Genomic DNA, 13,098 nt, shown 5'->3' with positions numbered 1-13,098 from the left:
AAATCAATGACCCCCTAGGGCGGCGCCAATTTTGACCCCAGGGCTTTTATTTGAACAAACTTGGTAGACACTCACTAGAAGATGTTTCATGCCAAATATCTAAGCTCTAGCTCTTTGGGTTTTTTAAAAGAAGATATTTAAAGGTTTTTTCTTTCGGTTGCCATGGCAAAAAGCGATCACAAAAGCTGACCCTGTCACTTTGTGACAGGTGAGCTAAAAAATATGGGGGACATACATCTACTGGTTTCCTAGCAGTTTCCAGCTCCAAATCGCACTTTTTAACAAATAAAATAACAATAGCCGGTTGAACCACGTGATGCTCCCCGAATAGGTTTTGGACACAGGAAGGTATACCTCTTGTAGTGTCAGTTATGTCACAGACAAAGTGTAAAAACAACCCAAATGTTGCATGCGACACATTGTTTCAATATGGTGATAATTTCTGTGAAATAGTTGTAAAATCTGACTTCAAATAACAAAGTTATGGGCCAGACATGATTTTGCTGCAACATCATGCTGTGACCTTGACCTTCAAGGTAGCGACCCAAATGTTGCATGTGACACGTTGTCTCAATATGGTGATCATTTCTGTGAAATAGTTGTAAAATCCGACTTCAAATAACGAAGTTATGGGCTGGACACCATTTTGCTGCAAGGTCATGCTGTGACCTTCACCTTCAAGGTAGCCACCCAAATGTTGCGCGGGACATGTCATCTCAATATGGTGATCAATTCTGTGAAATAGTTGTAAAATCCAACTTAAAATAACGAAGTTATGGGCCAGACATGATTTTGCTGCAAGGTCATGCTGTGACCTTGACCTTCAAGGTAGCGACCCAAATGTTACACGCGACACATTGTCTCAATATGGTGATCATTTCCGTGAAATAGTTGTAACATCTGACTTCAAATAACAAAGTTATGGGCCGGACACAATTTTGCTGCAAGACCTATAACTTTTATGTCAACATCATACTTTAAGATGTAATCACATGTTTAGATTACAATGTGCAAGCACTTGACCTACTTAAATCTTTTGCCAGAAATGAAGGTCATGAGGGGGGACGAAAATCGAATTCATCCGCTATTTAGTTTTTTACGACTTCTTACATGTTTACAAAATTAAACTGTAAATAAGAAATAGATGTAAAAAATCAACAATTTTCAGAAAAATTGATATGTTCTCAGTTTTAAATTGACTGGAATATTTGTCATGTGAACTGATTTGACCAACAATGACGTAATTGTAGTCCTCTGCTAATTAACATATAGTTCCAATATGGCAGCCGTCATGACAGACGCTTATTATTTAAAGTTACCATTAACAAAAACAAGTGTAAGTTGGTGAAACTTGAACCGACTTGAAATTGAAAAAGGCCACTTGTAAGCATACATTATGTGTATAATTTATTATATATCTTTATTCCACATTATTTTTCACATATGTTCCAAATGCCGCGAATATACATCAGTCGAGGATACTAAAATAACGTCATTTTGATTTATTTAGCATGTGACTCATCTGCCATCCAGCCAGAAATTTCATCTGGCATCCATGGGTAAAGCTAACAAAAACACCAGCCTTATATGCAAGAATAGTAGTGTAATAGCGAGCTCGACGAGCTGGCCCGAAGGGCCTGCTCGCAAAGCGAGCTTTACGGTAACGCGAGTACCTGCTAAGTGATGGTTTTGAAAACTTTAGTCCGAAGTACCAAATTGGACACATCGCAACTTTTCGAATTAAAAGATAACGATAAAAACTGAGGAATTCTGACTGAAAACGGATGTGTAGACTGGTCACCCGCGCACGTCTATGGGAACCATAATTGGACAGGGAACCAGAATAATGGAAGCTGTGTATAAAATATCGAATGACAGTTTTAAAACGGAAAATGTAAAATGAAAATTGAAGGCGCCATTTTGTTTGAAAAATCTGATAAATAACTAGAACTGCCACTATCGTGGCGTGAATACCCCCGCATACCACTTTGTCAGAATCAACAGTGGCCATTTAGAGCTCAAGGACAACCTCCCTGCTAAATCTGAGGTTACTAAGCCAGTGCATTGCTAAGTTATGTATTCTACATGCTTCAAATGTGAAAATGTCAAAATCAATACATTGCGGACAGGACATTCTTTAGCAATTGAGAAGAAAAGCTTTTTTTTGTCAAGGTCCCTGTGACCTTGACCTTTGACCCAGTGACCTCAAAATCAAAAGGGGTCACCTTATAGTCATGATCAACATCCATGCCAAATATGAAGACTGTGGGTCAAAGGAATCTTAAGTTATAGGGCGGACAAGCTTCTTGAAGTCAAGGCCCCTGTGACCTTGACCTTTGACCTGGTGACCTCAAAATCAATAGGGATCATCTACTAATCATTACTAACCTCCATGCGAAATATGAAGACTGTGGGTCAAAGGAATTTTAAGTTATTGGGCGGACAAGCTTTTTGAAGTCAAGGCCCCTGTGACCTTGACCTTTGACCTGGTGACCTCAAAATCAATAGGGGTCATCTACTTATCATGACTTACCTCCATGCCAAATATGAAGACTGTGGGTCAAAGGAATCTTAAGTTATTGGGCGGACAAGCTTTTTGAAGTCAAGGCCCCTGTGACCTTGACCTTTGACCTGGTGACCTCAAAATCGATAGAGGTCATCTACTTATCATGACTAACCTCCATGCCAAATATGAAGACTGTGGGTCAAAGGAATCTAAAGTTATTGGGCGGACAAGCTTTTTGAAGTCAAGGCCCCTGTGACCTTGACCTTTGACCTGGTGACTTCAAAATCAATAGGGGTCATCTACTAATCATGACTTACCTCCATGCCAAATATGAAGACTGTGGGTCAAAGGAATCTTAAGTTATTGGGCGGACAAGCTTTTTGAAGTCAAGGCCCCTGTGACCTTGACCTTTGACCTGGTGACCTCAAAATCAATAGGGGTCATCTACCAATCATGACTTACCTCCATGGCAAATATGAAGACTGTAGGTCAAAGGAATCTTAAGTTATTGGGCGGACAAGCTTTTTGAAGTCAAGGCCCCTGTGACCTTGACCTTTGACCTGGTGACCTCAAAATCAATAGGGGTCATCTACTAATCATGATTTACCTCCATGCCAAATATGAAGACTGTGGGTCAAAGGAATCTTAAGTTATTGGGCGGACAAGCTTTTTGAAGTCAAGGCCCCTGTGACCTTGACCTTTGACCTAGTGACCTCAAAATCAATAGGGGTCATCTACTAATCATGACTAACCTCCATGCCAAATATGAAGACTAAGGGTCAAAGGAATCTTATGTTATTGGGCGGAGAAGAAAAAACCGACGGACAGCCGGACGGACAAGCTGATTCCATTATAACCCCCTTAGTCTAGTCAATATACCCTAATTTGGGGGTCAACCTAGAACTAATTGCAAAAGTTTTACAAGTTTGTTTTTCTGAAACTACTATGTATGTACATTTATCCATAAAAAGTCCCGAACTTTTGCTGCTGCCATTGCTGAGAAAATGATGCCTGAATTACATGGTACCTTGGATTTCATGAAAAATATACAAAATCAGGATGTCAGTTTACATAACAATATTTATTGTAAATTTTAAAATTGTATTAAGTATATCATTACAATATCAAATAATGAATAACAAAATCATCTTGTCAACCAATATAAATACAATTATCATATGATTACTAACTTTTTACTTAAACTGCAAAATAATATTACCCCACCCACTAATGCATTTTACAAAAGTATAACAAATGTATTCCAGAAATAATTCCTGATAACACAATTAATGTAAATGAGATTTTGACAGTCATTTCATCGAACAAAACACATTAAATCCATTTTATGGTTCAAAGGAACGTTTTTAACACTCAAAAATATAATTATAAGGTATGAGTCTCTGATGATGTGCGACTGCTGCCGTGCTGGCGCTATCATAGCAACGTCCAACAATAATTAACTCATGGTAACAGGTATTGTTGCAGAATGGATTATGTTTGGTTGGTTGGTTTTATGGAGCACAAACACAAATTTGGCCATGTGAGACGAAATATGAAAGATGAGTTGGCTAACCTCGGGTGTTAAAACTTAAAGCAACACCAGACAACCTCACCTGCTTGAGCATAGAGATGTGCATAGACTCCAGCAATTCGAACTTATTTAGTTGTCCCTTACAATCACGAAGAGATAAACAGTGGCTGCATTGCAGGGTTGTGTAATAAGTAATTGATAAAATAATTAATTGAATCGAGAAATATATTTTAGTTGTGGCTGCCGTCTCACCAACACAATAAAAGTAACATGGCGCCTTTTAAGATACCCATGGAAATGATGACCACAGGGACCTCGCCGTGCATTATTTCAGGCATAAATCGGACGCCTGAGTAGAACAATCAAGCTGAATAGTCGCATCACATGAAAGAATATTGCCCTTATATGGCTCAAAGTTAAAGCATACATTGGTGAGAGGTTTATGGTTTAAAGCCAACGACCTTATCCACTCCCCGCCCGACAACAAGATAGTGAATCAGTTAATGAAACGTTTCAAGTTTATAATTAAAGATGTTTTACCCTTCATTAGTGGTTGTTTGCATATATAGCCTGAGCTGTTAGGCGTCAGGCTTATATTATTAATCTAAAATGCAGCATGTTCCCTTGAGAAAAAAAGAAAAAAACATTTGTTCATTAATTGTGTTTATATATAGTTTATATAAATGAACGATTACATTATCCTTGCTATACTAACAAAATTGCCAAGTTTAAACTTAAAATATATTTGCTCAACAATCTCAAATAAACTTACACTAATAGTATAACAAGTATATTTACTGTCTATAAAAATTGGGGTAACTTTTTCCCCACCCTTTACAAAATATCAAAAATACAAATAATTAAAGATTACAATTTTTCAAAAATGCAAATAAAGATATAATGTATTTTTGATTTCATTTAAACAGTACCAGTTTTAAATTTACATATGTCAATATTCATTTTTATTTGGTTGAGTAACAATGGCATACACAGAGTATACTAACTTATTTACCCATGCAAGTCAAATTAAATTCACCACAGCACAGCTCAGCCACGGCGCCATTCCTGTGCAGGATATGTAAACCAGTTGACCAGTACTAAATGCCTTTACTTTCCTCCGTACATGCCAGAGTAGTGGTATAATGCAAATGACTTTAGAAAGGTTTCATGATCAAACACAACAAAAGTGACCTTCACCTTGCTTGAATCGGCCGGTTTACAGTCCAACACCAATCTGTCTTATTGTGTTTACATGTAGATCTTATTGCCACCAACTCATTTTCAACTTTTTGCCGATTTTGATTTCTGCAAACTTACAGAGAATTATTTACGTCAACCATAAATTGATTTTGCCTTAGAAAAATAATTAAGTATAAATTTAGAATATGATTTCTGCGAAACATTAGATTCTATCAATTTTGGTATCGAGGCGTTAAATCCAGGCCATTTATCTAAATGACACTAAAAAGTGTCAAAGGGCATCGTCATTTTTGTTCAAATGTAATGACTCGAAATCGTGTCAATCGCATAACTGTTAACACGTGTCTGGTTTCCAACGATTAAAAATAGAAATCCTCCATTTTCGTCAACGCAAAAGCTACCACTGATTGGCTGATTAAAATGTTAGATAAGTGTGACGTTGTTTCGGTCATCGTCAGATCTACAAATAAACATAAGAAGGCCATACGGTTAGCTCATTAGGTTGAACGTTAGACTGACCTACACAGACCTAGGTTGGTTTCCAGGACTGTGTAGGTCACTTTCGTTGTGATTGATCATGAGTTATTCGTACTGTACGTCTGTTCTGGTACAGAAGTTACAGTTCATTGAGTAAATGAAGGAAATTGTACTGGTAAAATACTTAAAGTTTCCCCAGGAATGGTGCGGTGGCTAAACTGTGCTCTGGTAAATTCAATGTTGCTTACTGTTGTGATCCGTAGTACCAACCACCAACATAAACTTTAGTCAAATGGTTGCATAAACCAGACACCAATAACCATCATTAATGCTTGTTACAACATTATAACCAAAGTATTCTTTATATGTTTTGCCTTGTCGCAACATGAAGATGACTTTTTGATATTTTGGACACTAAGTCACAAAATGTAAGTAAATGAAGAGACCTTTCAAAAGCATCTCTCTGTTCCCTTTCTTTTCTGGTTAACCAGGACTTCTGAATGTATTCCTATCTGATATGCCCTCATGATGCCTTTTCAAGTTTTCCTGTCCGTCCTTAAATTAACGTTACAACACTGATGGCAATTGTATATTGGAATACTGAAGGTAAGTCAAAACACAAGGCAGACGAATTTTAACATTATCTGCTACAGTATTTTTTTGTCATAATAGTGCTTTTAAATTCCAATCTCGAAAACAAGATAGTATCAAAGGAATCTTTTTCTATTCAATATACTTTATCAAGCAAAAGTTCCACAAAATAACTGTCCAGACTTGAAATTTGGGAGTTATAGATTTTTATTTCAAGCAGATATATCTGCTATAAATGTTTTGTCCCAAAAATGTTAAAACATGAACATTGATATTTGGATTTATTTCTACATCAAGCAAATGTTTTTCCCAAGCAGCACATGTCCCATAGTATCCCTTTTCTCCAACTCGAATACGGACAGAAGATTCGTTGTCATTGATTGACTCAGGAACTTGGCGTCCACCTGGAACAAAAGATCACTGTTTTTGATGGAGATCAAATAGATAAGCGATTTAACATTTTGTAAATATTGATCAACATATATTAATAAGTATGAATTAAACATCACCCAATAAGGTAACTGTAAAAATATCAAATGATATTATTACATTGCTATTTTATTAAAGTGTTAATGATTGTTGAGTTAAACTTAATTAAAAAAATGGCCATGATTCAAAATAAGACAAAGTGTGATGACTTTGATGAGTTTGTTAATTTTATTATCTCGCAATTTACAACAAATTTTAAAAGCTAGCAGTATGATCTTGCCATATTATTATATTTGGCAATAACACATAGAAATTCCTAAACAGTCATTTTGAATTTTACTTGTGTTCCTACTATGATAAAACTTTATTAAACGCGAAAGATAAATCAAAATAGAGTAACAAAAATAATAAACCAAATGTTAGATTTATGTTCCGTATTTGCTTCCGTAGTACAAAATGTCGTCAAAAACTGAAGTATCATTATCGATTCATTTTTTTCTTTGTTTCGTATAAATAATAAACAAATAACAAAATCCAAATGAAGAAAATTAAATAATACGCGTGTAGGTGATTTTTTGCATGCAATTTCAAAGTAGATTCTATTTTTATTTTTAGAATTAATTTTTTACAATGACGCAAGCATGAACTATTCGCCGATTTCTTTATTGTTTAAACGTTATCGTCGAAAGATTTATGATATAAACATCTGAAAAAATATTGGTTATATATAATCCTACCTCGATTTTAAGTAAAAACCTTGAACTTTACCCCCAAACGGTTCAGAAGTTCCAAAACGAAGGTTGTTGACAGCCGTTTTAGATTAAATATGGGCGCCGCCATACTTATTTTCCGTGACGTCACAAACAAATGCGCGTGAAATCTACTGGTATGGTAGCGTAGTTGGAGCAAGTTCTAAAAAGGGAAAAATCGCTACATAAAACCGCTTTTATCTTTTTAATTGCAAATGCAAAAATTCGGGACTTTTTATGGTAAGCACTTAAGATTAAGTTCTTTCGTGAGGTGTTGATAAAAATTCTTTTGCAATTAGTTCTAGGTGTATCTTTATATTGACTGGCCTACCTTACAACTTTGTTGTGCGGGGGTATAAAAACAATTTTTTGTCGAATTTTGTTGTGAAAACTATCAAGAATGAAAGAAAATGGTCTTACTAAGAAAATGAATACGAACACCAATATCTTTTATTCAGTCGTTAACGCTGTACAGACGTTTAAAGTATTGTTTACGTGACGTAACAATGTATCGCCAAACAGCATGTGCAAAACAATCAAATCAAGAACGCTATTTTAATGTCGCAAACGTTTAAAGTTTTACATTTATTTCACTTTTAATAATATTTATTTCGCTTGAAAAATTATAGAGTGAAATAAAGTAAACAAACAAAGTTTTATCAACATTTTCAAAACTTGTTATTCATTTAACGACAGGGGTGGAGCCATATTAAACACAGTACGTGTGACGTCACACGCACTCGTCACTGCATTTGAAATAAAAATGAGCGATTATTTCATACTATTTCACGTTAAAAGTACATCGCGCTCGCTTTGCGGCTTTGCCTTTTTCATATTAAGAATGCACTTAGATAAATGCTTTCGGCTACCTAACGCAATCATTTTTTTGTGGGTTTCTGAAAGAATAATGACTGGAACTAGATTGAACCATGAACACTATTTTCATAACGAAATAGGTGTACACTTAGAGAAATAAAAAAACTGATAAGAAGATTAAAAGTAATACCTGGTTGACAATAAATTTCAAAGAAGATGTAAAAAATGTTACTCCATCAAACATCAAATGAACGCTTGCATTTGTCAAGCTTCTATCGACGATGACTTTTAATTACCAGAAAGTATTAAAAATACAAAAAATAATAGTCTTGAATATCGTAAATTTAGATGTAGATGTATCATAATATGCCCATTGAGAAAGGTAGATTCCTAAATATAGAGGGAATTTACGTAAATGTTCTTTAGTCAAACCAACTGGGTGACAAATATCACTTGTTCCCATTTTGTTAATAGTAGACATAAATTTATTAAACCGTGTATTAAATCTATCTATCTATCTATCTATCTATCTATCTATCTATCTATCTATCTATCTATCTATCTATCTATCTATCTATCTATCTATCTATCTATCTATCTATCTATCTATCTATCTATCTATCTATCTATCTATCTATCTATCTATCTATCTATCTATCTATCTATCTATCTATCTATCTATCTATCTATCTATCTATCTATCTATCTATCTATCTATCTATCTATCTATCTAATCTATCTAATCTATCTAATCTATCGATCCATCGATCCTTCCATCCATCCATCGCTAGGGACTTTGGATTCTTTCATGTGAGGAAACTATATTCAGCTAGCTTATAGAATGTCAATGGTTGGAACTACATGTATGCAGGCACCTGAGATATTCCTTCACTGGTAAAACATGAAAAACAAGATTGACAAGGAAGGGAGTCACTCAGGAAACGCATGCTAGAGACGCAACCTTGCAATTAACACCGGCAAGAAGTAAAGCTGGAAAATTGCCATATGATCCCCCTGTATGAAAGAAGGAAAGAAAGAAAGAAAGAAAGAAAGAAAGAAAGAAAGAAAGAAAGAAACAAACAAACAAACAAACAAACAAAGGAAAAATAAAGAAAGAAATGCTGAGCCTTCCATGGCAAAGATGAATTACCGATATGCAATGTCATAAAGATGAGGATTCTTTTACAGCAGAGTACATTTCGTGAAGTCTGTTTTTTTCTTTTTCATTTACAATTCCATTCTGTTGCTCTTATTTTTGGTTATTTTATTTATTTATATATTTTTTGGTTATAGCACCTCGCCATGGAGCTAAATATTTATATATCTTCGACCCCGCGAAATGAAAGTGTGGCTATAAGAGTTTTCTTTTTGTGTGAATATTTTCTTTGTGGTTAACAAATATATATTTTCGTAATATTTACACGTCGTGATAATTTCTACTTAATTAAAAACAAAAGAACAAAATTGTTAAAAATTGAATATTCTTAGCTATTTGTAGACATGGCCGATCGCTTGACACAGCTGCAGGATGCAGTTAATCAGATGGGAGAACATTTCTGTAATAGTGTCGGAATATTACAACAGTGTGCGCCTCCATCTCCGTTTCAGAACTTTGATAAATTAGGAGGCAAGTCACCAGTTCCCCCACCTCCACAGGAAGATTACGCTGCTATGTTTTCCAAATTAATCGCTAGAACAGCCAAAGACATTGACGTCCTTATAGACTCATTACCAAGTGTGGAATCTTCACAAGAATTGCAACTGAAAAGTTTACAAGTTTTAGAAATTGAAAATCAGGATGCAGCCAAAAATTTGGAGGAAATTGTGAAACAAGGAGAGCATTTGCTACAACAAATTCAAGAAGCTCAACATGATATTGCTCAAGTACAATTACAATGTCAGGCTCTAATGGGAAATCCAACTTGATACAAGTACCTGAGAGCAGAGTGTGATATATTATATCTTCTGTCGACAGCGTGGAACTTGGATATTTTCTGTCAAGACTCAAGTTTATGGAATGTGTTTTTGATTCTGAAAACTGCATTACACTGATGAATATATTCTAAAAAGTAAACTATTGAATGGTTTTAAGACATCAACAGTTTAAGGTTCTCGAAACATTAAAGTTAACAAACATTTATCATGACTTAAGAAAACAGCAACATTCTATGTGAACATGACTGCAACATTTTCAGCTATGAATACTTAAGACTTTAACTCTCCCGGATGTGTTATGATAAGGAGATTGTATTTGACTAACAACATACAGTGAACTGTGTATTGTTTTGTTTTCGTGTCTATATCATTACAAATGTATATGCATTGACAATTAGAATTACCATAATGATACCAGAAATAAAATTGCTGTAAAGTCGTATATAAGTATTCATTATAATGATACCAGAAATAAAATTGCTGTAAAGCCGTATATAAGTATTCATTATTGTTTATGTTGTGATTTGACATATGCATAACTCAAGCATGCCTTTAAATGTGAAAAACAATTGCTGTAGATCTCAAAAAATGTCCACATTTTTGAAAATCTTTGAATTAATTGATTTATTCCAGGCATCAATAAATTTGTTGTCTATATCCAGTTTGTTTATTGTACACGGTTCACTGAAAATAGGTGTCATCTACATGCTACAATGTATCTTATGGGACATGTCTGGGTGTTTTGATAAAACTAGACTTACAACTTAATATGTCTTAGAATTCATTAGACTTCATCACAAATATAGGTCACTATCAAAGACACATGATCTTCAGTAGGTATTTTAACTGAGTTACTGTGAAATCATTATTATTCGTGGTTTTCGTGGATAGGTCAATCCACGAATTTAAGACCCGACGAAATTTTATCTCAACAAATACTTCTTACCATGTCTCTGTTCCATATATCACAACATGTGTCGGCGCTTTTCCGGCCGATTTTTGTGGTATGAATGAATACTAATAATCAGGTCAGTGACAAATTTAATCCAAAAATAGTTTGGTTTTGCAATATTTAAGAAACTTGAAAAAAAATCGATTGTAATTGTCTTCAATTTGCTGTTACAAATGTTCGTCACATATAAAAATCAGGGGGACTACTTCATCGTTGTCAGCTACTTGATTGTGTTAGCCAGAATACGTGACATAGCATAATCGAGTAAATATGGGAACCCAGTGCATTAATTAACGCTGATAAAACTTTACACGACTAGTGTTTATATGGTTATTTAAATATATTTCAATATGTATAATAATTGTATTTGTGTGACTGCTATTCCAAAAATATCAAAGAAGACTTGAATCTGTGTTGAGCCACTTGCTCGTATTAATTTGTATGCATATAAATTTACAGTCGATGTGATGTAGTGTGTAGTGTTGGACCGATTCAGGGTGTAAACTTAAAAAGTGGCAGATGTTGTATAATTTTTGCGATGTTTACATTAGTGAATTATAGGGGCAGTGTTACCAATGGAGCTGCATATCATGTCACACAAACGTGTTAATTGCTGTCAATTATCGGCAGTAACTGTGTTACTCCCAGAGGCAAGGATTAAATTTATTGACAAGAGCTGTGTTATATACACGTAGTAAGTAAAACAGCGCGGTGATTAAGTGAAAGATTACTTTCCATTGCTTATTTATTTTTTACAAGAAAATAAAAATCCAGGCAGGAAAGAACCCACGTTCTGATAAAACCACAAAATTTCATGCCCACAAATACAAATGATTTCACAGTATCCTACTTTATGAGCTTAGAAATTTTTTGGTTTAAAAACTATGAACATTTCCTTACATTTAAACTTCTAACATTTCTTCAGCCTCATAGTCAAGGAATAAGGGATTTTAAAGGAATAATACTGTATAATATTTCTAGAAATATTCCTCAGATCTATGCAATTTAGCGTTTTTCATAAGGATGGCATTTTGGCAGACATAAACTTTTGTGCAATCATAAAATCATGTTTTGCGAATATTTTTGTGGTTAAGAAAGTATATAACTAGTATCATAATAACTTTTCTGTATTAGTATTCTCAATACTCTAAGACAAGATTATGGCATACAATATTCACTATTGACAAAATCTTTCAGGACACGCCCAAACATGATATAAATTTTATAACTTTAATAAAATTGTTATTCAAATTTTATCTATAAATAGTCCATTTTCATAAGATAAATTTACCAGTCTGAAATCATTTTCTTATACCAGAAAAACAAATGTTCATTCAGATGACTTAATTCTTTGCAAATAACATTATTTGCATTTAAAAGCATTATATGTCCTGGATTTTGAATGCAGTTTTCGTTGATTATCAAGCTCCTTTTCTACTGGCAGCTCTTAAGGTCACATGCATAATTCTCCTTTTGAGGGTTTTGTCCTTCAGTTCTCACTTTAAAGCATAATAAAGAAATGTGACAAACTTACAGACATGACCTTTTATGAAAGCTAAAAAATGTTTTGCACCATTTAAAAATGTTATGCTTAGGTGCAAGCAACATGTTAAAACGGTAATGCTTTAAAAACAAAAGAAAAAAGGACACATTTATCAAAATTTTAATTACATTATTGAAAGATGTTCAGTTATTCATCAGACATAATTTTATCTTTACATTTACTTATTGATATTCAACTGCAACTGTAAATCATACACAGTAAAATCATTGCGTTTTCAGTAGTTTCAGAAATAGATATGTTTAACTGCATTGTTGATGCCTGATACAAACAATCTTTTCCTCAAAGCTACTTTTGTACATCTTTGTCTCTGGTGATGAAAATATAAATCATGTAGAGGATGAGAAATAT

The 13,098-nt window shown here is 34.2% G+C and overlaps 2 protein-coding genes across 2 annotated transcripts in view; one reads left to right on the top strand and one right to left on the bottom strand.

Annotated features, from left to right (window-relative positions):
• LOC132732751 (calcyphosin-2-like) overlaps nucleotides 1-8,562 on the bottom strand; it is a 33,757-nt gene extending 25,195 nt beyond the window's left edge. Inside the window, exon 1 of the mRNA XM_060719252.1 lies at nucleotides 8,490-8,562. Within this exon, the coding sequence (XP_060575235.1) occupies nucleotides 8,490-8,543 (54 nt within the window). The 5' untranslated portion in view covers nucleotides 8,544-8,562. The remainder of the gene's footprint in view (nucleotides 1-8,489) is intronic.
• Nucleotides 8,563-9,707: 1,145 nt separating this feature from the next.
• Nucleotides 9,708-10,732, top strand: LOC132732741 (mediator of RNA polymerase II transcription subunit 21-like). The gene has a single exon (XM_060719242.1). The coding sequence runs from the start codon at nucleotides 9,800-9,802 to the stop codon at nucleotides 10,223-10,225; it is 426 nt and encodes a 141-aa protein (XP_060575225.1). The 5' UTR covers nucleotides 9,708-9,799; the 3' UTR covers nucleotides 10,226-10,732.
• The last annotated feature ends 2,366 nt before the right edge of the window (nucleotides 10,733-13,098 follow it).

Source organism: Ruditapes philippinarum, unplaced genomic scaffold (genome assembly GCF_026571515.1).
Source record: "Ruditapes philippinarum isolate M1 unplaced genomic scaffold, ASM2657151v2 ctg2927_1_1_1_1, whole genome shotgun sequence".
In the NCBI taxonomy this organism is placed as follows: domain Eukaryota; kingdom Metazoa; phylum Mollusca; class Bivalvia; order Venerida; family Veneridae; genus Ruditapes; species Ruditapes philippinarum.
The sequence above is the reverse complement of the archived record's forward strand: the minus strand, read 5'-3'. Positions and strand labels throughout refer to the sequence as shown.

Bases quoted from the DNA above. Each gene is read 5' to 3' on its own strand.
- LOC132732741 (XM_060719242.1), top strand. From the start codon at position 9,800: ATGGCCGATCGCTTGACACAGCTGCAGGATGCAGTTAATCAGATGGGA.